Raw genomic sequence first — 24735 nt, 5'->3', positions numbered from 1 at the left:
GCATGCATCATCACTGCCTTGAGAAAGCACCGGCTGGCGCGAAACGGCCCGTCGGTTAAGCGGCACTGTGTGCCCCCCTGTGTACTTACTGTATGAATGCATGAATAAAGAAGACTGTTTTCACTATCGGTGAGTGCCACTCCGTTTCTTCATGTACATGATGATGTTATAGTACAGGAATAGTCCAAAAAATGATGCACACAGCAGCATAGTAAATTTGGGAGAACGAAGTAGAAATTTGAATTCAAATTTTAATTGACCTCACTACCTACTGCTTTTGAGTTGAAATGGACCCCCTTGGTTGTTGGAATCCATTGTAGCTGCTTTGCCTGCCCTGGGAGGTACGTTCAATAGGTGTTACAGATTTTAGCCACAAGATGTAGGTGGTAATGTACATCACAGTGGGTTAGCTGTTGGTACGTTCATGGTGGTAACCTTCTACAATGATGACCCAGCCATTCTTTGCTTTTTAACTTGACAAGTCCCCTTATTTACTATTAAAGATCACTTTACTGTTTCTAATCTTCTGGAACGTCTGGATTTTCAATAGCTTAATTCAAATGATTCTGTTTACCTTGGAATTAAACGTGAAATACTTTGGTGCACATTGTTCTTCTAGTGTTGCATTGTGATGATCACTGATGGTTCCGTTAATATATGGACATGGAATTTTAAATTTGTTGTAGATTACCTGGAATATTTAAAAAGCAGATTATAAAAAATGATTAGAAAAGCATCATCTAGGATTGTAAAACAATCTAGTAATTAATTCTTGGAACTTACCACAACAAGGAAAAAAAACATACAGGTCAAGGAGAAGCCACTGGTGTATCCAAGGTAGCCTGGGAGGATTAAATACAATGTTTAGGTCTCTAGCTGCCAATAAACTGTTAAAGTTAAGTTATTATTGTAATTACATAATTTTTCTGTTGAGTTCCACAAATGTTGCTTTACCAGTAACCAGCAGTACCACTGTACACCAGCAGGTGGCAATCTAATGAATACTTATTGCATAAAAAAAAACTTGCTAGGGGACTCACATTTTGTCTAATTTATTACTTATTTTATTTTCCTGTTCCATCGTATTTATAAATTATTTTCATATATGTTGATCAAGTTCAATGCATTATCATTTTTAAAACAAAAAAAAAAAAAATTGCTGACAAACCAAGAATTATTAAAAAAAAATTCTAAACACCAGAGAAACCTCTCACCAAGATCTTGTAATGTAATAAATAGGCACATTTATGAGTGTTATGTTTGAAAGTCTAATTTAGAGAAAATTAATGTTTAAAACTACACTACACAATAGAATATTTGCACTAAAATTATATATGCCCCTAAATTTAAATTAAATAACTAAACATGTCAAAGACATCAGAGACTTGAAATAAACTGGTGGACATTTATCATAAACGTGCGGCTGCGGCAGGTATAATTCTGCACCTGATCCAGTGTGGCATAGAATTTAACCAAAGTCTGGAAAATTGCACTTATTAAAAGGGGGTATCACAAGTCCTGGCCACTTGGCAGTAATTGAAATTATTTCAGGGCATATACAACATGCAAACCCTGATATGTCCCCCAATTACTTCAAATAGTCTACTCATGATAAATGTTCCCTATACTGTTCACAGTAGTATATTACTGTACATATATGCCATAATTATGAAATAGTTCTTGGGAAATATGCAAAAACATTTTCCAGGATGGGATAAGGAAAACATTGCCATAGCTACTTTATAAGACTTCCTTAAAAAGCCATGCTTGATCCTAAGGGGGCTGCCTTACAAGGTAGCTAAGAGGCAATGTTTTCCTCATCCCATCCTGGAAAATGTATTTGCACATTTCCCAGAATCTCCAAGTAGAGCCTCGATGTCTGTAAGTCTCCACACACCTGCAGATGCAACCTTTAATGCAAAGTCTCCTTAACCCCTTATCACCGACACTAGTTTTCAGCTCAATGACCAGACTCAATGACATGTCTCACGATAATTGGTTATAACTTCGGAACGCTTTAACATATCCTGATGATTTTGAGAATGTTTTCTCGTGACACATTGTACTTCATGTTAGTTATAAAATTTAAGTGATAAGTTTTGCGTTTCGTTCTGAAAAAAAGTGAAAATTTGGCAAAAGTTTGTAAAAATTCTTCATTTTCCAAGTTTGAAATGTTCTGGTTTCCAGACAGGAAGTAAAACTACCCAAAAAGTTTGATAATTAACATTTACAGAATATCTGCTTTATGTTGGGATGATATTTTATGCTTCCGGTCATTTTTCTAGGATGTTATGAGGCGCAGAACTTTAGGTGCGATTTTTCTTATTTTCATGAAAATTGCCAAAACTCACATTTTGAGGGACAACTCAGCTTTCAAGTGACTTTGAGAGGCCTAAATAATAGTAACACCCCATAAATTACCCCACTATAGAAAGTTCACCCCTCAACATATGTAAAACAACTTCTATTAAGTCCATTAACCCTTTAAGTGTTTCACATGGGTTAAAAAATATGGACCTGCGATTTAGAAACTAGAATTTTTTTGGAAATACATTCATTTAGGCCAAAACTGACATTTTCAGAATAAATTAAATGATGAAACGCACTGCAACGCTTGATGCCCAATTCCTCCCGAGTTTACTGATACCACATATGTGGTGGTAAACTGCTGTACGGGCGCACGGCCGGGCATAGAATGAATGGAGGCGCCATTCACTGCGGATTTGTATTGTCACATTGTACGACCTATACATTTTTATTTTTTTTGGTAATGCGATCATATGAGGGCTTATTTTTTATGGGATGAGATACAATGTATAAATACATTATTTTGGGAGTCTAAAGCTTATTCATGAGATTTTATTAACTATTTCAAGGGGGACACAAACAAAATCATCAATTTTTATTTTGGATTTTTAGCATTTTTTCCCCCCGCTCACCGTAACGTAAAAATAATATTTTATCTTTATTCTCTGGTTCACTACGATTGCGGTGATACCTCATTTATATAGTTTTTCTTATTTTTGCTCAATTTTCCTGAGCAAAACCAATATTGGAGAAAATCGCATTGTTTTTACTATTGACAACTTTTCAGGGCCATAACTTCTGTATTTTTCTGTTGTCAGATCTGGTTGAGGGCTTATTTTTTGCGAAAACAGTTGTTCTTTTCAGTCGTATCATATTAGGTAACGTAACTTATTTTGATCACTTTTTAGAACATTTTTTGTGATGGTGTTTGATGAAAAATTGTATATTATGGGAAGTTTTTCGAGTTTTTTTTTTTACGTAGTTCACCGAGCGGGTTCAATATTGATTTAGATTTATTGTACAGATTAATACGGACGCGGTGATACCAAATATGTACGTGTTTTTGTGTTTTATTTACTTTATTTGCATTTTATGTGTTACTGGGGAGATTATGGGACTTTTATTTTATTTAATTATATTATAAAAAGATTTAATTTTTTTTTTTTTACTTTTTTACATTTTCTACTTCTTGGCTTGAATAAGCGATCATCCGATCGCTTATTCAAGCCTTTACACTGCAATACACTTGTATTGCAGTGTTTAGTGAAAGTAACTGAGCATGCTGAGCATGCTCAGTTACTTACAGCCGGGTCCTCGTCGGAACCCGGGGCAGCGGCAGGAGGGATCGGATCCCCCGGTAAGCACACCGGGGGGGTCCGATCCACGGGGGACACACTTGCACGCCGCGGTCATGCTTGACCGCGGCGTGCAAGGGGTTAAACACCCGCGATCGGAGTTTTTCCGATCCCGGGTGTTAGTGCCGGTCCGGGCTGTGATATCACAGCCCGACACCGGCACCAGCGAGACCCGGTGTCCCGAAAACTTCTTCTGATGCGCCGCCGTAGAAAGGCGTCGCATCAGAAGAAGTACCCTTAATGACCGACGTAAAAACCCGATAGGGCGGTCATTAAGGGGTTAAAGTGTAACTATAAAGTTATTGAAAAATAGTTTTAGCAAAGTCTCCTTAAAGCGTAACTATAAAGTTAATAGAAAATAGTTTTAGCACAGCTGCAGAGATCCTTTGGCACCAATTACAATGATACCTGTATCATGCTTCTGGCTTCTTCATAACCTGAGATATAGGGCTAATAGATATATGAGGCTATCTATAAAACACTCTCAGCTTTTCCTGAAGTGGGCAGAACGTCCTGGTTGTGACATAAGCTATGTGCAATTAGGCCAGTAGCACATGAACGTGCACAAACAGCTCAGACAATCAGGATACAGAATCAGTGCTTGTACGGTGATCTAGAGCAAGAGCAAGGCAGGGAAGACACAGAATACTGGATCTCTGCATCCTACAGTAATCTACTACATCCTATAGAAAAAGAACATATGAAGGGTTCATTAACACGTGGAATTAACACATGTGTTTTCAAACACATCAGAACAGCTGAGAAGGGGAGATTTGCCTTATTACATAGCTGCTAACATTGTGTTTACAATACACAACAGTTTACAAAATGTTAATACATTTATTAACAGTGTGTTAACATATGTCAACATAGTGCTAACATGATGTTACTATAATATTTACATTGTGTTAACATAATGTTAATGCATGTGTTTACTAACATTGTTAATGCAATGTTAACAACTATGTAATCAGGCAAATCTCCTATTCTCAGCTGTTCTGATGTGTTTAAAAATGCATGCGTTACTGCCACATCTTAATGACCTTAAAACATGTAACACTATAAAACAGCTGCATAGGAATAAAAAGATGAAAACTTAGGCTTAGTGCACAGCTAGGCAAAAGTTTTTATACTTTACAGTTACGCTTTAAGGAGAACTCTTACGTCCCTGACCTATACAGTTCTCAAAATTGCAGAACCTATCTAGTTTTGAAGTAGCAGATTCTATCTTACCTAAATTCTTGAGAAGACACAAAGGAAGTATAATTCCAAGAGTTACAACAACCAGAAGTAATCGTCCATCAAGATACCATGGTCTGTAAAGCAAAGTGAAATAAATAGTGATGGTTAGTCTACTAAACAAATTCAAGTGAATCACTTGTCTTTGCTTTTAGGAATTTCCAGAAAATGTTTTTTTTATTCTAAAAATTATCTTGTCTTATAATAAACTTGTTCTTCTAAATAAATTCCTGTATAGACGTTTATGATCAATGACGACAGGGGCGTTACTAGGTCAAATTAATCGAGGCCTGTGCTCTAGATGTTTTGGATGGAGCCCTGGATGTCCCCGGTTCAGCAGGACTCTTGTCTCGCTTTCCGGGCAGCTCTCCCTAGTCTCAACTTTACCCGTGTCCTCAGGACGCAGATAGGGATGAATACTGTAATAGTGCACAGAGCTGTCAGCTCAAAGAGCAGGAGACAGTGACATCATTGCACTGCGTCTCCTGGTCCAAGCAGCCCTCTGGTCGAGAGCAGGAGGCGCGGGGGGATGACGTCACCACACTTCATCTTTGCAGTGTATCTCGAGAAGATAGACGGAAGAGGGAGGTGAGTTTAAGTGTTTTTCAGACTCAGATCAATCTTGATAGACCGAACAGTAGTACCTTTTCTGATTTGCATGATATTGCTTACAAATATGTGATTTTTAATAACCTGGTGAAGGCAAATTGGTGTTCTTATACTGCACGTGATTAATAAATAAATTAAATGAAGTGAAATCTACATTGGTGTGTGCGGTGTTCTCGCCGTTCTACTAGTTCAGGACTGAGAATCCTGATCGTACACCACCCCCTACTCAACGAGTGTGCGGTACCACCATTCTATGTAATAGTACAGCACATCTTTAAAGGGTTAAACCAATATAAAAATATCCCCTGAATTTACCCCATGATGCTTCAAACTACTATTAATACATCTAACACATTAAGATATCTTCCGCTTCTCTGTATAGCTGTAATAATGTGATAAGAATATCGTACATGTGATGGAAAAGATTAAAGTGAAAAGAAGCAATGGAAATCCGCCAACTAAAACCTCTTTTGTCCAACGTTACTAATTCTGCTATTATCATGCTTGTTTGGCTCCACTGAACTCGCATATGAATGACTATTGAGATGGGGAGCCAGTCTTGTTTATCTCTATCTGAAAACAACAAAATTGGGCTGATGAAGAGAGATTGTGTGATTACTTATTACTTTAGATACAGATGCTTCAGGGTGTCTGACAGCTACAAAGACCTGAAGCTATCCATACTCCTAAAATAGCTGCAAACTAAATTATCATATAATTATCATTATTAGCATTCACTACCCCTTAAGCATGCATACTCAGATGTAACTTGTCTTCTGGGAAAAAGAAGCTTTAAAAACAGTTTAAATTCCAGGCTTGTTTTCTTAGTTGGAGCAAGCATTCGGTTTAGGTCCTGGCTGCAGCCTTTGTAAGGCTACACTCACACAAATGTGTGCCCGCTGTGTCGTATAACGGCGGGCACATGTCAGCGCACGGGATAGGAGGAGGGGTTGAGTGCTGGGTGATCTCACAATACTGATTGAATTTAGGATCATGAGAAATGACAGAATAAAGGAAGATATGTGGATAGATTTTCCGTATTTGACCAAGATACATAAAGAAGCAATATAAGTATATGACAAAATTTTTGATTTTTTTAGGTCAAAGGTTTAGTACACTTTAAGCACACAATATTTCTAGACATGTTCATACTATTAAAAGATCAACTAATGCAAAGACTTCACTATACAATACAATAAAAGCCAATGGTCCACTTACGAAGCATCTTCCATTCCAATCAGAAATTTAATAACATTTGGTAATTCATTTTTTACTATGAACAGATAACTTAGCATTGCTGTAAGAAAGGGAGACAGAAAATCTGAAGTTACAATCTGGCATTTGAAACATTTTCAGTTCTTATAATAGGAATTCAGGGTGGGTTCTGATGCACCCAAAATAGAGCTCATCCCTGTGTGTTTATTTTTTGCACAGACCAATGTCAATGAAAAAACATGGACATCTAAATATATAATAATAATAAATAATAATAATAATAATTACTTTATTTATATATCAGCACACAAAAGTAATCCCTTCTCATATACAGTTTTGCAACACCAAAACAGACTGCAAACTTTTTTATGATTACAAAAACCATTATAGCAAATTTTCCTGCAACAGCTAATAGTAAAAAAATGTAAAAGGAGTTGTGTACTTTTTCCACAAAAACAGTCAGGGACTAACCTCCTGTGTTTTGAAGTGTTGTTGATCCAAAGACCAGTAATCTTCCTGGAGTACCAAATACTTGTTCCCCCAACTTCTCATACACCATACAGCCTGTTACATGAAAGAATGTGATTTAATACTAATAGAAACTGTCAACTTAGACCACAAGTATATGTGTGAGATATGATGGCTTAATTTTTGTATTTTGTGCATTTTGTTTGTTAATTTGTTATGGAAGGCAGTAGTATTTGGTTTAAAACAGAAGCTACAGTAATTTTTAGCATATTTTACTATGTTTACATAATGATAGCATCGATAACTATTATGCCATCATTTTACTCCTATTTGCATGATTATTTTTAATACAATGTATTAAAGAATAATAAAAATCTATGTAAAAATCACCTGTTTCCTGGGAACATTTCAGTAGTAGGTTGATAGAGTAGATTGACAAAAGAGTCACCGAAATTAGGAGCAGCCTAGAAAATTGAGAAAAATCACAAATAATATATGTTTTAGTCTAAATGAATGATTAGTATACACAGAATGCTATTACAATTTGTAGCTGACAAACAAAAAAGGTGATAGTTCAAATATTCACTTTGAAAGTGTGTAAATAAAAATAGCTTCTTTTTCTTTATTTACCATTCTAGTCTGATTAATATAATGGTGTAGGGTGCATTTATATGTTTACAGTTCCCCATTTGTTTTTAGAAGGCATATCCACATTACAAGGTACTGTAAAAGGCAACAATTGGCCACAAATAGTACCACACTGCAAAACAATATACCATACAAGACCAGAAAAGTGGGACATGCTATAGGTACTAAAGCAATACATTAATAAATAAAGAATAAATGTATCTTTATTAATAGTTCTTATAACAATATTTGCCAAGCATTTTAAAAACATTTAAAAGCGCAGTCATGTGCATCCGACTCTAAATAGCTACCATAAATTTCATAAATAAGCGCTAGTAGCCGTAGCAGCCAAACGATACTGTACAAAATAAATTTTTTCACAGATCCTCATAAACTCTAGTCTCTGACTGATCTGTTAAAAACACTTCTGACGAGAACTTAAATAACGGCCATGGACATTATAAACGCTGGCAGCTGTGTGGCGTTCTTTTTGAAAATGAAGGCACATAGACAACTTTAATTTGCAGCTGCCAAAAGGATGCATTTGCTGGCTTTTGAATTTAGTTTTTGAAGAAAAAAAATGAGAGAGAAATATATACAATAGGTACTACTACCTCCCTGTTTTTTACTCCATTACTAGCATTAGCAGTAACCAGAATGGGGGAACCTGCCACCAAAATGGGTCCCCTGGTGACAGGTTCCCCTTAAGCCTTTTATATAACAGTAAAAAAATGTCCTTTTTTTAACAGCTCAAGATTGCACTAAATGCAATACTTTTTATGAAGCTATTCACATATCTGTTTTTTTATTTTTATTGATCGTGTGCCCCATCTCAAACATTTTCACTGACCTGTGTGTACAATGAAAGTCAAATGGGACAATGAAAATAAAATGGACAGTACTCAAATGGTATTTTAGTGCCATCTGGGAAAAATGGAAAAATAGATGGTTGCTATTGTTCATATACTCTTGAGAGCCACGAAGTTCACTGCAAAATTCATTGATATTTTTCAGGTACAAAAAAGAAATAGGTGCCACATGGATGCAACTCATCTATTAAAAACGAATACACAGATTGCTGGAAATTGGATGCCAGCAGATGCAAATTAGCCATAAAAAATTGAATGTTCATATCAGCAGACATTTACTGAGAAACTGTTCGGTCATGTGAATGAGGTCTTATCAATGGGGTCTGAAAGTCTGGTTTTGTTTGTTTACATGTAAATGTATCACAAGTAACATCCACATGTGGGGAGTCTCTGTACTCAGGAGACATTGCATAACAAATTCTAAGATGGGTTTTCTCTTTTTAACTTTTGGAAATGTGTAAATTTTAGAACTAAATGAATGTATTACCAACAAAATCAGACCAATCTAAATTATCCAGACATTTCAAAAATTATGGCGTAAATTAAACGTAAAGCAGACATATGGAAAATGTTATTCAGCAACTAATTTAGGTGCTAAAACTATTTCGAATTTTGAAAATGTAAGATTAAAAAAAAAATTAATCAGTTTTTAATTTCTTTCTAAATAAATGCAAAACTTATTAGCCAAAATTTACTACTAAAACGAAGTACAACATATGACGGATAAACAATCTCAAAATGGCTTTGACAAGTAAAAATGTTCAAAAGTTAAAACCATTTAAAGCAACGCATGTCAGAATACAAAAATGCTTTAAAAAGATGAGTTTATCTATTATGAAGTTATGGTTTGACACAAAAAGGTTTATTTACACAGACAATAACATTCAAGGGAATTTTTTATAATACTTAGGGCTCTTTCACATCGGAATTGTTTTTCACAACATAATTCAGTGATTTCCATCAGTTTTTTTCACTGTTGAGGCTGAAAAATCAGGTGTGATGTTTTCTAAGCAATTAACATTGAACCTTCGTTTTTTTTATGCAGGCACTGAGACAAAATGAAAGTGAAAACAGAGACAAAACTGATCCGTTGTCAATGCACATTGCACTAATGTCAATGAGAAATAGCCATAACCCTAATTCATCTAAAATCATTGGTGATTTTTTCATAATACAGTCAGGTACGAACAACAGCAGGTAAACACTAAAAGGACAGCAACCATGTTAAGTCTAAATGATCGAAAGGGAAAGAACATTTAACAGTCCTATGTCTCTGGCAAATATTTATAGAGAAGAGTGTGGTCCTAGGAGGAAGCTGTGTAAAGGAAACAGAAGACTTGTGAAACTAACAGTTTTTCTTGTTGAAATAGTTCCAGGAACTCATGTGGTTTAAGTCAATTATAAAAAACTACTTAGAATACATTTGTACATACATACAAAACCAATCTATTAATAGTCATTTTAGTTAACAGAGCAGAAACATATCTTGAAGCTTTTTACAAATCAGAGGCTATGGGAAACAAACTAACCAACAATCCAACACTAAGAATGAGGGCTCTAAAGAGCTCATGCACCTATGAGGAAATAAGGGTTGATGGTTGACTGAAATATATTTTGATGAATCATTGAGCTAAATATGTGATCAATGTATATGCTCAATTTCCTTAGCTTTTTGTTGGTCTTTTACAATCCTCCATACTTTCTACTTTAAATAATAAGAATAAGAATAAGAATTTTTTTCCAACATTATAAAAAACAGTAGGTGGAGGAACATAAATCATACATAAGTTATAGACGTGTACTTGTTGCGGTTGCATAATGCTTCTACAGTCCTTTTACAACGAGTAATACACAGTCTCTATAGTTCACTTTTGCTACACATACAAGCTCTAGATTCAGCTAGTTATAATTCTTGAGCCAACTGGTGGAAACAAAACATAACAAGGTTTATAACCTTACAAAGTACATCTAACATAGTACAGACTCATAGTATCAAAGTGGGAATATCACTCCTAGGATATCAAGTGTGGCATTCTCCAATGAGAGGAGCAACTCCTAAACTGGAATTTCCTTTCGAAAGGTCTTCTGCCCGAATTCTATTGTGCCTAGTGTGTCTATAGTATTCTACAATAATTCCATCTCAGAAACATATATTTTGAGAGGTAACTGTTACCTACACCCCCGGTTTGCAGCCTGGTTGTGTGCACTTAGCCTAAGAGCGCGGCTAAGAGCTGGGATCCAGCTCCAAGATTCTTTCATGTTGAATGTTTATGGTTACTATTTTTTTATTTAATCCCTTAAAGATTTGCCTGTGAGCATTCAAGCTTTATAGGGTTGTACACATCTTCACAACCTATTTCTGCATACATCATCTTAACAAATCAAGTGTTCCTGGTAACATATGAAATACAAAATCATAGAAGATGGCCGCTATGAGAGCGGAAACAGAAACCCAAAATGGCAAGGTTTTTAATGGGTTAAGTGAAAGTTTCCTTATACTGCAATCTAGTGGGTTAATTATATGTATCAAAAAATACAAATTGGTACTATGCTCACAAGCAATTATAAATATTAAATAAATTTTATTAGTTATGCAAAAAATTATTAATAACAGCAAATTTACATAGCATGGTAGTTGTACATTGGGAATACATGATTAAAAACAGTACAGTGCGAAACACGTGTTGGGGCTACACAGTGCACACCCGGTATCCTGGTATGGTAATGACTTTATAGTATTGTTTTAGAGCCGTCCATGTTAGCAAGCTAAGGCTTGTATATAGCTGTCTTCTACCTCTAGTTACTAGGTCTCCTACTCCATACGGATTCATTTTATTCCCTATGGCGCTTTGCTTGTTCTATATGTGGCTATGCACTGTTTTTAATCATGTATTCCCATTGTACAACTACCATGCTATGTAAATTTGCTGTTATTAATAATTTTTTGCATAACTAATAAAATGTATTTAATATTTATAATTGCTTGTGAGCATAGTACCAATTTGTATTTTTTGATACTTACATTTTGGGGCACAGGATTTTGCAGTGGCATTTGGATTTGGTGCCCATATCCTTAGCTCCCCCATCTGTTGGATTTGGGTTAATTATATGCAAGATAGATAGATGGATATACTTTTATCTTGTAAAACATTTCAAGAAAACATGACTTATTGCTCATACTAACATTACAGCATAGGAAAAGAGAACTATATACACTGCTCAAAATTAATTAATTCAATTATTAAATTACCATATCTTATATCTCAATTGATGAATATTCCAATTTCAATTCTTTAAAAATAAATCATAAAAATGATCAATGAACAAGACTGTGCATGATGAACGAGACATAAGGGGGCACATTTACTAAGATTAGTGCAAACTGCCTTTGTATAATGTTGGGTGCGCTAGATTCATGATTTCTGGTGTCTGTCCTTCATGAATCCGGCACTCCATGCACTTCCCCGACAGAGTTCACCAACTTTTTTGTGGTGCACATTTAACATAGGACATGCAACAGGCTTTGCATGATAAATCTGGCGTATGGTCCGACTGAGCACCGGAACGCCCCTTAATTTGTGTTGCATGATGCCTAATGCAGCAGACACTTCTTAAATACCTGTGCAAGCATTTTGCACCTAAAAGAACGAGCAACATCTGCCAGAAAACTGGCACAAAGTCCTTAGTAAATGTGCCTCATGCAGCTCAATTTGATTCAGGTCTGGGAAACAGGAAGACCAGTCCATAGAGTCAATGGGGGATATTTATCATACGCCGGCGCCCCGCGCCGGCCCACTCCCGTCCGCCCGCACCCCCCGCTCGGCCGGCCGCACCCCCCCTTCACGCCCCTTCACGCCCGACTGGCGTGAAGGTGGCGGATTGGGGAAAATAATCGCAAAAGCTAGCAATAAGCTAGCATTTGCAATTATTTCAGGGCCTCTGCGCCACTGGCGGTGCGCAGAGGTCCTGATAAATATGCCCCAATGTCTTCATCGTGCAGGAACTGCTAACACACTACAATCACATGAAGTCTAGAATTATCATGCATCAGAAGGAGCCCTGAGCTCACTACACCTGCAAATGGTCTCACAGTGGGTCTATGGATTTCATCCCGTTACCTAATGAATGCATCCCCACATCATTACTGACACATTGCCAATTCTGGAGGATGTTGCAGGCAGCAGAACGTTCTCCACATTATGCAGACTCTATCATATCTGTCATAGATGTTCAGTGTGAACCTGCTTTCATCCGCCTCTTACGAACCTCATGGACCCTCATTGATTCTTTCAATTTGAGCAGACACATGGTTATTAGCAGCCTGCAAGAGATTATTTTGCAGGGTTCTGGCACTGCTCCTCATGTTCCTCCTACCACAAAGGAGAAGGTAGCAGTCCTGCCGCTGGGATGTTGCCCTTCAATGGCCACCTCCATGCTACTGGTGTACTGGCCTTGTTACGAAGAAAGATTTCACATTCTTATGTTTAGTTTATATTATAAAACTACACTCAGAATCTAAATATTATTACAGGCAGTCCCCGGGTTACATACAAGATAGGGTCTGTAGGTTTGTTCTTAAGTTGAGTTTGTATGTAAGTCGGAACTGTATATTTTATCATTGTAATCCCAGCCACAACTTTTTTGGTCTCTGTGACAATTGGATTTTAAAAATGTTGGGTTGTCATAAGAATCAATATTAACACTAAAGCTTCATTACAGACGCCGGTGATAACTGTTATAGCTGATCATTGTAGCCTAGGACTAAAGTACAAGAAATTACCAATATCCAGAGGTCCGTTTGTAACTATGGGTCGTATGTAAGTCGAGTGTTCTTAAGTAGGGGACCGCCTGTATACAATTTGGATAATATTTTCAAATTATTTCTTGACTTGTTTTTGTTTTCAGAACCTATATAATATGTACTTTACAGTTTTAGCTATAAGCACTTTTGATATTTTAAAAATATTGAACTCATTTTGTTTGGTCATGTATGGAATATATTTTTTTTGTCTGTAGATATAATTTACAGATTTATTTTAATAACGTCTTGTGATATCCAAGAATTCTATGAGCACGCTAATTAGGTGCACTATCCTTTGTGGGCTACACTTGTGATGCCATTCTAGCAATTGTTCTGTCTATTAACATTTTTTTTCTGGAACCTGTTCTTTAAATTGGTTGTCTTCCATCTTTGTAGAACAAATGAAGAGCCAAATGTTGTAGAAACTGCTGTAGCATTTTAGGTTGCACAAAACCTGATCAGATACTTGTATAGCGCAGATTGGATCCCCAATGAAAATTGGGGGGTGCTGATCCCCCTGCAGGCATTTAAAGGGTTAACAACTGATCTGAGCTTGATCCTACCGCAGGTGTTGCATGGGGATGTCAGCGGTAGATTACCTCTCACATCACGTGTTTCAAAATGCCAGTTCAGCTCCGATAAAGAGCTGAACTCACGACTCATCAATGTACTATTATGGCTTGGAGCTCTATTAGTCGGGCTCTGTCTCCCCCTTCATCCTCATAGACTGTAAGCTCTTGCCACCAGAGCCCTCACTCCTATTGTTTCATCTGATTATGTTATTACTCTGTAATGTCATATTTTATTTGTATATGTCCCCCATGATCTGTACAGCGTACAGCGTTGAATAAGATGGTGTTAGGTTTATAATTATTGTATTATTGTAACATGTGTGTCCTTTTGGTCTTCAGCTCCATCCTCTTCCTGTAAACTATGGCTGAGGTGCTGGTGATTGTGATTTTGTTCTTAGGTTACATTCTGTCCTTATAAATTTGAACACTGCTTTATTCCTTTACTGACTGTCTTACTTGATTTCTACCACACCACCCGTCTTTTCTCGTGTTGATTTTACTGTGGGGTGCAAACAGGTAAGTTAGCCAAGATGTACAGAAATTTTCTCCACTGAAATTTCTCCCCTATTGGTCTGCCTTGTTTGGGTGATCTGGTCCAATCACTTCTGGAGCGGGACTTTGACATCTCATAAGAGGTTTGACAATCATTTCCCATGTGCTTGCTATAAATCTTCATTTTGGTGCTAGCTGGCATTTATCTCAACTGTATTTTGGATATGTTGACCATTTTCCTATTTATTGACCTTCCTTCTACGTCTGACCAAATTTGTCAACTCTTCTTTGTATTTCCCAGTCTTTGTCATGTTTGCACTTTGTCCCAGTAAGAAAATGTCAACTAGTTGTGACCTACCACGTGAGTAGGCTGGGCAATTAGGTAATGACAGCTGGCAAGAGAGTTTAGCCTTAGGGTTCACTGTCACTGTCAGTTCTCTAGGCCATCCAAGCTTACTTACTGCATAACTTACTCCCTTATTGCATAACAAAAAAAATTATGATTATCATATTATGTATCAAAAGAGACAATACAGTTTCTTCACAGCTTTCTATCTACACTTATATAAAATATAACTTATAAAATATGGGCTACCCTATGCCAAAATAGGAAAATTTAGAATACCATTCTTCCTTATTTAGAAAAAAATTACCTATTTGTGATTAATGTTTATCTGTAATTATCTGGTTTTTTTTACTTACCAAGTTAGGATATATATAATCAATATATAAGTTTTTGGATACTCACACAAATAGCACTATCCCTGTGTTTGCCAGAGCAAATGCCAAGCCAAGAATCCCACTTCCCATAATAGCATTGCTCAAGTTAAAGACAGACATGCCAATGGATGTTGTTCCTGGACTCTGTAGAAAATGAAAGGGTTTAGAATGATAACATGATACAGATATTCTAAACGTGAAACAATTATTCCCAATTAAGCCCATATTTACATGGCTATACTATCGTTAGTATTTTGTGTGAGCATTTATTAACATTATACATGAGATGAACACAGAGTAAGGCTATGAACATGTGTAGTTCTGGGGCTGTCAAACAACGGATCCGTGGTTAGTTTTTATGGTCCATGTGTCATCAGTGTATAATCCATTGCTGAGCCATACATCTGCAAAATCAGTCTATGTATCATGTGTATGTCATTCTTTTTTTGTGGATTTGCAAAAATTTAAGGAAAGCAGTCAAATGATGTCACTAGCTTTTTCCAACCGCTTGAAAGGTCACATGATTGTGTTAACTAAGACTGATAAAACATGGACGACACCTGTGTGACATCGATATTTATTACCTTCCCATAGACTTTTATGGGAAGGCCTAGGCCAGTGATGGCAAACCTTTTAGAGACCGAGTGCCCAAACTACAACAAAGACCCACTTATTTATCGCAAAGTGCCAACACAGAAATTTAATTTGTTATTTATACTCCCTTCTCTGTCACAGTTTTCATTAATACCAGCACCTGAGGACCCCAATAAAGCAGAAAATAGTCCCAGGTAGAGCTGTCACTTTAAAATAGCTCTATGCACAGCAAGTCCTGGGCTGTCTGGGACTGCAGGAAGATACCTGGAGTCATCTCTGGTGATGGCCTGAGTGCCCACAGAAAGGGCTCTGAGTGCCACCTCTGGCACCAGTGCCATAGGTTAGCCATCACTGGCCTAGGCTGTGCAGCCAGGAATAGGACCTGTGTTGAGTTTTGTACAGCCCCCAGAAGGTCTGTATAAAGCAATCTGATGTGAAAGGGTCAATTGAAATTTATGGGTCAGTATATATTTTCCATGTATAGAATCTAGTGATTTTCACATGAGGAATTTCAGAGAAAATGCATGCTGCTCTAAAAGTCTGCATCTGTATATATTTTTGTATCAATGCAGCATATCTCTTGTGTAGAATGTTATCCATCTTATTTTACAAGAAGGCATTAATAGTCAGAATGTTCGATCATGAACAGTAGCATTCATTAGATCTCATGAAAGAACATGGATACTTACATAATCATCGCAGGATTTCTTTTTTTCCAGGTGACTGTTAGTAAGACTTCTTCTGCTTTCACGATCCGCAATAAATTTACTGTTGAGAAAATGAAAACCATTAGATATAGATGTCTCTACTTTTATTTTTATTTGCTTTATTGTACACAGATGTATCCCAGGGCTTTTTGAAAATTATATTACAACCATATTCAAAAACATGGATCCAAAACATTTCAAGAAAACACTTCAGCTATATTTGAGATCCAGAATCTGTGTACACTTTAAAGGACAGCTACCACCAGGACCAAAGATTGTAAAACAAGCACACTGACATACTGGTGTGTGCCCCCTCTAGCAGGATCTGCTCGTTAGTTACTTCGGCCCTTGTTTTTACAAGAAAAGGCTTTAAAATTATGTAAATGACCCTGAGGGGCTCCAGACTCCATAGGTGATAATGGAGCCCGGAGCCCATCAGGCTCATTTGCATACTTTCTAAAGCCTGTTTTTCTTAAAAACAAGAGCAGAAGAAGCTTAAAGAAGCGTGGATCCTGCCAGAGGGGGCACACACCAGCATGTAAGTGTGCTTGGTTTACAATCCTTCATCCTGGTGGTAGATGTCCTTTAAATAAAGTGAAATCCCCTTCATTTGATTGGTTCATATGCATGTAAATGCATGTGAATGGATTTTTGTCATTATTTATAGCAAACTGATAAATTGGATAAATGAAGAATTAATCAACATAGGTATAAGACCTACTAGAACAAAAGGCCAGTTTCACACATCAGTAATTGGGTCACAATCTGGTCATATGATGTAGCCATGGGGTCCATAGTCTTAGAAAGGAAGAGTGTTTCCTACGAATCCTACTAGGCAGTTCCTCCAAACTGCAGATTTCATTGACTTTGATTAATTTAGCGTGTGTGGGGATATCTTGGGATCTCCATAATTGTGGAATTAATGACTTCACAGAAGCCAATAGGAGTATTGTCAGGTTTGTCTTGCTAGGGACGAAGGAAGGGCCTGGCTTTGCGAGTATTACCATATCTGCCAACACTTCTGTTGGTTTACTAGTTACTGCCCCAATGGTAGTCTCAATTTGCTTCCAAGTTATTATGTATGTATTTAAGAGGTTGTCCACTGTCAGTCAATATACTTTTTGTATCAATTTCTCACAATTTTCTAGATTTCTGCTTGGCTTTATTGTTTGCTTCCATTGGATAAAAAACAATCCATGGTCATGTGATTTTACACAAGTCCACGGCTTGTTAGTTAGTGATTAGAGCTGTATCCAGCTGTACACGTGTGGATATCACATGACCATGGACAGATTTTAGTTTTACAGGAAGAAAGTGCTGAAGCTTCCTACAGAATGTAAGCAAGCAGAGATCTAGTAATTAATATAGAAAGTACATTGGAAAATTGTATAACTTTTCTTTATGCAAGCAATTTCAATTATTTGCAGAAAGTTATCCCCTTTAAAAGAAATGATTATATTTGTAAAGTGTTTCACAGAAGGTAACAGGGAGAATAGTACTGACTCTACTGAGAGATCCGTAGTATCACCTTATTCCTACCTATTTCATTTGTTTACAGTGCCCTTTATTGTCAAACCTGAAAAAAACTCCACAGACAAATCCTGTGCATCAGGATAACCAGGATCACATGGGGAAATCTTCTTACCAGCATAAGAAGCCAGCCATTGATTAACCTTCTGCTTGAGACTATAGTACATCTGCTCAGGTATCAAAATCAGGGCATAGGTTACTTACAGTATACTTTCTATACACCTCTGTTATCAGCCTCTCACATTCATTTATAATATTCATTTATAATATAGATAGTAATGTAATGCACTAATCACTGATAATAGGCTTAGATCGTTACCTTTACATTAATAAAAAAACAAAACAAATGCATGATATATTACAAATTCCTATGGCAAAAGACCTCAAGTTGGACTGCAACTCTTCCAAGAACACAATTAACTTTCCAAACATTGGACCCTACAACCTAGCTACTATTAGACTGGTTTTAATGGCTCATCTAATGAGGATTGGCTGGGGAGTTCTTTTTGTCTGCTGTGATCTATGGTCAAGTTCTCCAGAGGTAATAATTCACCAAACTTTTAGTCCTAGGTGTCTCCAATGAAGCTTTAATGTCATTCCTTGTTCCTTCAGAGGGACAAATAAAATTTTGCAGAAGATACGATTACACAATACTGTATACCTTTTCCGACTTACATACAAGTTCAAATCTACCATGAAAATCAAGCATGGTAAACCAGTGGCACTCAGGCACTATGACTGTGGTAATATTCTTCCAAAACCTCCTCCCTTCTAAAATCCACTTTTAATGATATTAACAAGACTGACGGGGTCTGGAGAGAGGGATGGGTATTACCAGAGTTCCTCTGTGCTGCAGCTTTACAGCCATAATTTTAAAAGGAAGGAGACCATGGATAGCAAATATAAGAAGATTACTACAGTCACAGTGCCTGGGTCTATGAGTAGGTGTCCCTGGCTTATCATGCTTGATATTGATGGCAGATTTTATATAATGTTATTTTTTTCCTTGGTAGTGATGTGAGACTGTGCTTGCCAAATGACGAGAGAATGATGAGTCACATCTACTTAGAATATCTGATGGCAGCCTACACAAATACAGAGCAGATCACACAACATTCTGTTACATGCATATATTCATGCTATTTTCATTGGGGTTTTACAATGTTTTAGTTTTTTTAACCATTCTGTGGCCAAGAGCTACTTTAAATTCTATAGTAAAATATGTTATCTTTTCAATAGCTAAAACAGACATAAAATCAGCTATAAGCATAAATTCACAATGGGAGCTATTTATCTTTAGTCCCCCTGACCATTCAAAGCTACAGTATGGCTAGTAGCTAGGGGCAATTATTTGCCGGTTTCATGGCCACATTCCAGCAAGATGATGCTATCAAACCCTTGAACATTGTAGCTGAAAAAGTAGCAAATATACGAGAAAAAAAGATAAAAGCCTAAGATAAATTACCCCCTTTGTGTTTTTCATGGTCCAAAATCAACATGTGAATGCCCAGGGCCCACCGGCACTCATACAGACAGCGAAGTACGGAGCGGGGCGTTCCTGAAATTAATAAAGATGTTTCCATCCCCTAAAGCAGGTACTTTTGGACATCTACCATCAGTAAACCTGATAGATGTCCTTTAACACACAATTTAGTTAGTACTGTGTAACCCTTTGAGAAGGGTCTAAAGATGGTGAATTTTTTGAGAAGTTTCAAACTAAATATAATAAAGATGTTAGCCAGGAATTACCACAAGTAGTAATATACATATATGTTTACAGTGGCGCCACACAAAAAGAGCGCCATTCAGTGCAGATTTGCAGTGTCACATTTTACAGGCAATAACATTTTTATTTTTGGACATTTTTAAATTCGGACATATAGTAGATTATTTTTCATGGGATGAGATCCACTTTTCAGGTACACCATTTAGGGGTATTCAATAGCTAATGAGATTTTATAAATTCTTTCTTGGTGGTGATTAAAAAAAATTATTCTCGTTTAGGGTTTTATTATTGGCAGTTCAACATACCATAAAAATAATATGTTATCTATATTCTATGGGTCACCACGATTACAGTGATACTTATTTATATAGCATTTTAATGGGTGACTTGTTCTGCAGAATATAGAACTCATTTTGTGAGAAAATCACTTGTATTAATCGGCATAGCATTTTTATTTTTTTGTTTACAGAGCTGTTTTAGGGCTTTTTGATGTGAAAATATCACTATTTTTTAACAATGTTTACCATACATAGGTTCAGTGGGTTATTACTGCAAGAACCCAGCTTTCACATATTTCTGGGATCACACAGTGATCGCCCGGGACATACAGTTACGTCAGGTTGCGGGAAGGGGCTACAGCTACACAGGTGGGGGGGACCTTATGATATCTGCATGTCTTCATCTGGTTGTGGCCTTATGGTATCTGCATGTCCTCCTGCTCACCCGAGCCCTCCTACCCCCCAAGGCCCCAGAGCAGCCACTATGGCTACTACCCTGGTAGGTATGCCCCTGGTAACATTGTATATGGTAATTGTGTCATTTGTAATCTTTATTTTCCAATAGTGGTGTCAAAGCTGCTTGAAGAAGACTTAGGGCGCTGTCACTGGTCCTTTCTTGGATAGTTCTTGGACCGTTTTACATGCCCTGAAAATACATACAAGTATGTTTACTATGCGTTTGACTGGTTTCAATTAGTTTTTCTTCATTTCTGGAAGTGTAAGCAGCTGTGATTCAAACCAACCAAACGCTTGGTAAACATAAAAAAATGGATGCGTTTAAAAACACATGCATTTTCAGTGTGCTTAAACAGGGTCTAAAAATGGTCCAAGAACGCACCTATTGACAGCACCCTTTGTTCCCACTCCCCCTACATAGAACCTCTATTTAAAATGGCTACCAAGACTTAATTCAGTCCAGTTTCAGAGTGAAAAGTAGATTAGGAGCGAATCTGACAAAATCATTGAAGCTGTAAACTAAGTGTTGAAGAACTTTTCTCTGTTATTTGGAACAGTCATATGTCCCACTATATCGAGTAACCCCCATTTCAAGCTGTAAAATATCAGCCTGAAAGCATACTACTTCCTCCACCAAACTTCACTGTAGACTATTGGTAATGCACAATGTTCACTTTGTACAAAACATAACTTTTTGAATTAAAGGATATCTACCGTCAAAATAGAGCATGGTAAACCAGGGACACTAACGCATATATATATGCAGATAACATGACGTGGTAATATTCTTATACTTGTCCTCCCTTCTTCTAAAATAAAAATAAACTCTTAGAATTATGCTAACAAGCCCAAAAGGCTCCAAGGAGTGCTACTAGAGCCCCTCCATACTGCAGCTTCACAGGCTGTTACATTGTCTCCACTCCCCCTGCTCCTTCAGCAGTTCCCCCTCCCTCTGGCTGATGTAATCTGAGCAGCAGAGGAATTTTCAGCACAAAGTGGGAGGTTTATCATGTTTGATTTTGATGGTTGAGGTCCGTTAAGTTCAAAAAAAATATGCAGCTTTGGTCTCGTCAGACTACAAAACTTTTCCCTCAAGGTTTTAGCAGACTTGATCTAGGTGTTGGAAAAACATAGCCAAGCATGGAAACTGGTCTAGCCACAGGTTTATTGGCTACCTGTTGGGAAAGGGTTAGGTGTAGTTGGGCTTAGCTACAGAGTGACAGAAATACCAGGACATACAAGCCCTATGGCATAATATTTTTTGTTAAAAGTGCCTCAAATACTGCCATATTGGATAGTTTCCTGTGTGTTTATTGGAGTTAGAGTCTCTTCAACACATTGGCTTTATTTCTTTATCACCCATGCATGACTTTCCCTTGACATATGTAAGATGTGTTCAGCAACGAATATGTTGCAGCCAGGATATATTAGTTACTTGTAAAGTCATAAAAATTCTGATCAGTCATCCTTTTATTATAATAGGAATCATTACCCACCTGCTTATACGATTACTGTTTGCTTCAATGAGCTCATTGGAATCATTACTAATGTTGTCATCCTCTGGGGTGTTCATATTCTGCAGTTCAGTCAGTTCCAAGCCATTTCTAAACGGCATTTTGCACCCTTTTTCCAACCGCTAGCTTTTACTTAATATGTAAGGTATTCTCAATGGCAAACCTTTAAGAAAAAAAAAGATTGATTTATAAGGATACAAAAAATATATTTATATGTTTATTTTTTTTCCATTGTTAGCATAGCATGTTTATGTTCTGCACTACTATACCTAATATGACATTCAAACATACTAAATAGTGAAAACTTTCACGCTGTTAGGTTATTCAAGAAGATGTATTTCCCGCTGGCTTTAATAAAGATTTTTCACTTGGTCGGTGAGTAACCTGTTTTACCTCTTTTTCAGGATATTGCAATCAAGAAGATCCCTCAAGTGGTGTCTTTTGAAATGTGTGATGGTAACTGGTTTAAGCAGTGGCATCTGCTATTTACACGTGTATGACCACTAAGTCAAGTGAAGATGAATGAAATGTCATTACCTGTGATAAAATGGACAAATACAACCTGGAGATGTGGAACATTTAACTGGTAAGTATAGATTGTTACTTTTATTTGATTTCATGTTTAAAGGCCCTTTATCAAATATCTTGGACATGCTCTTTAGGAAAAGAAGGCTTAGTATAACCAGAAAAATTACACAAGATAAAAAAATTATGATATTTATTTAATGTAAATAATATACCATAGACATAAGCCAAAATAAAAAGTGTATAGTCAGTTATATTGACAATATTTACATGAATATATACAGAAGGAATGATGCATGTATAAATAAAAACAATCAATATCATATAGTATCACAGGGAACAGATTTAAGGAAACTAGTAGAACCAGCAAGGTGCAATGGGACTGGTGCAAGTGATTGGCCATCTGTCACTCTTGTAACCCTTGCCGGACAGGGCTGGGCTGCAGGGAGCTGGGTGTGACTCAATCAATCCCAACACAGCAGCAATCTTAGCCACAGTTCACACACACATACACACAAAACACAGAAGAGAATCACCACTTTCTAAGCTGTCTTCTGTAGACAGACGATGATGCTGGCATGGATGTTAGAATAAGGATCTCAGTTTGGGGGATTTTACACACAACAATTTTTGAAAAACACACTGCACATTTTGGAGACAAAAGACTGGAAACCAATCATATATTAATATATAATTCTCTACTAATACTCTCTAATTTAAAGTAATATAATTCTCTACTGCTGAAACTTTCTATGTGCATCAGAAGAAGATTGTGGGACATCGGGTCGGGATTGTGGGACAAGCGCCTGTGCCGGGCTGTGTAATCACAGCACAGACCTGGCACTAACACCCGGGATCAGAAAATTTCAGTGTGTAAGGGCTTAAATTAGACGAACGGTTGTTCAAGCCCAAGTATGGAAAAAATGTAAAAATTAAAAAAAAAAAGTGAAAATAATTTTATAATAAAAAAGTAAATAAAAAAATAAAGTCCCTTAGACACCAGTTACATGTAAAAAGCAAATAAAGTACTGTATATACTCGGGTATAACCGACCAAAGTATAAGCTTAACACATTTTAACACAAAAAACTGGGAAAACCTATTGGCTCGAGTATAAACCTAGGGTGGGAAATGCATTATACCCATTATATAGCTAGCCAGCTAACCCCTGCCACCCAGTATATAGCCAGCAGCACCCCAGTTTATAGCCAGCCCCTGCCCCCTGGGTATAAAGCCAGTAGCCATAAGCCCCCTGGTATGTAGCCAGCTCTCTGTCCCCTAGTATATAGCCAGCAGTCCCCTTGTATATAGCCAGTGCCTGCCCCCTTGTATATAGCCAGCAGCCCCCTGGCCACAGTAGATGGCCAGCATCCCCCTTGTATATAGCCAGTGCCTGCCCCGCTCATATATAGACAGGGCCTGCCCCTCATATATAGCCAGTGCCTGCCCCCTTAGTATATAGTCAGGAGCCCCCTGCCCAGCCTAAACCTCCCCCCCAAAAAAAAAAAATTCTGTACTCACCTTTCCAACACCCCCGCAGGTTCTCTTCAGTTTTGGCTCCACCTCATGGTGACGTCATGGCTGACGTCATAGTGTGTGTGATGGGACCACACAGTGAGCTGAAGATGGAGTCAGAGCTGAAGACAGAAAAGGTTTTTTTTTTCATAGACTTGAGTATAAGCCGGGTTTTTCAGCAAAAAAAATGTTTTACATATTTGGTATCACTGTGTACGTATTAAGCTGTACAATAAATCTAAAGGAACATTGAACCCCCGAGATGAACGGCGTAAATAAACACGAAAACATCATGTAATATATATAATATATAATTATTCATCAAATACATTCACAAAATATGTTCTAAAAAGCAATAAAAAAAATTTACTTAACATTATTTAGGCCACTCAAAGTCACTTGAAAGCCGAGTTTTCCCTCAAAATGTGAATCTTCTGTGTTTCCTTTTTCATTTAGCTTGTGTAAATCAGCGTTCTGACCTGTATGCACTTACAGCTAATAGATAAAGTGTGTAATAACTCTTTTTAGTCAGTCCTGGAAAGTCTAATCTCCTGAGGGTGCAGTTACACATACTGCTTTGACACAGGGACATGGCACTGCCCGATCGCATATGCGTT

General features: G+C 37.1%; 1 protein-coding gene across 1 annotated transcript in view; it reads right to left on the bottom strand.

The window, feature by feature from the left end:
- SLC38A1 (solute carrier family 38 member 1) overlaps positions 1–24735 on the bottom strand; it is a 50593-nt gene that overhangs the window by 14288 nt on the left and 11570 nt on the right. The window contains exons 2-10 of the mRNA XM_072146853.1: positions 22062–22242; positions 16558–16636; positions 15303–15418; positions 7584–7657; positions 7197–7289; positions 6729–6807; positions 4896–4978; positions 784–842; positions 575–691 (exon numbers count right to left, since the gene is read on the bottom strand). Coding sequence (XP_072002954.1) covers positions 575–691; positions 784–842; positions 4896–4978; positions 6729–6807; positions 7197–7289; positions 7584–7657; positions 15303–15418; positions 16558–16636; positions 22062–22180 — 819 coding nt within the window. The 5' untranslated portion in view covers positions 22181–22242. The remainder of the gene's footprint in view (positions 1–574; positions 692–783; positions 843–4895; positions 4979–6728; positions 6808–7196; positions 7290–7583; positions 7658–15302; positions 15419–16557; positions 16637–22061; positions 22243–24735) is intronic.

Source organism: Engystomops pustulosus, chromosome 4 (genome assembly GCF_040894005.1).
Source record: "Engystomops pustulosus chromosome 4, aEngPut4.maternal, whole genome shotgun sequence".
Classification (NCBI taxonomy): Eukaryota; Metazoa; Chordata; class Amphibia; order Anura; family Leptodactylidae; genus Engystomops; species Engystomops pustulosus.
Note: the sequence above shows the minus strand (reverse complement) of the source record. Positions and strands in the feature narration are given on the sequence as shown.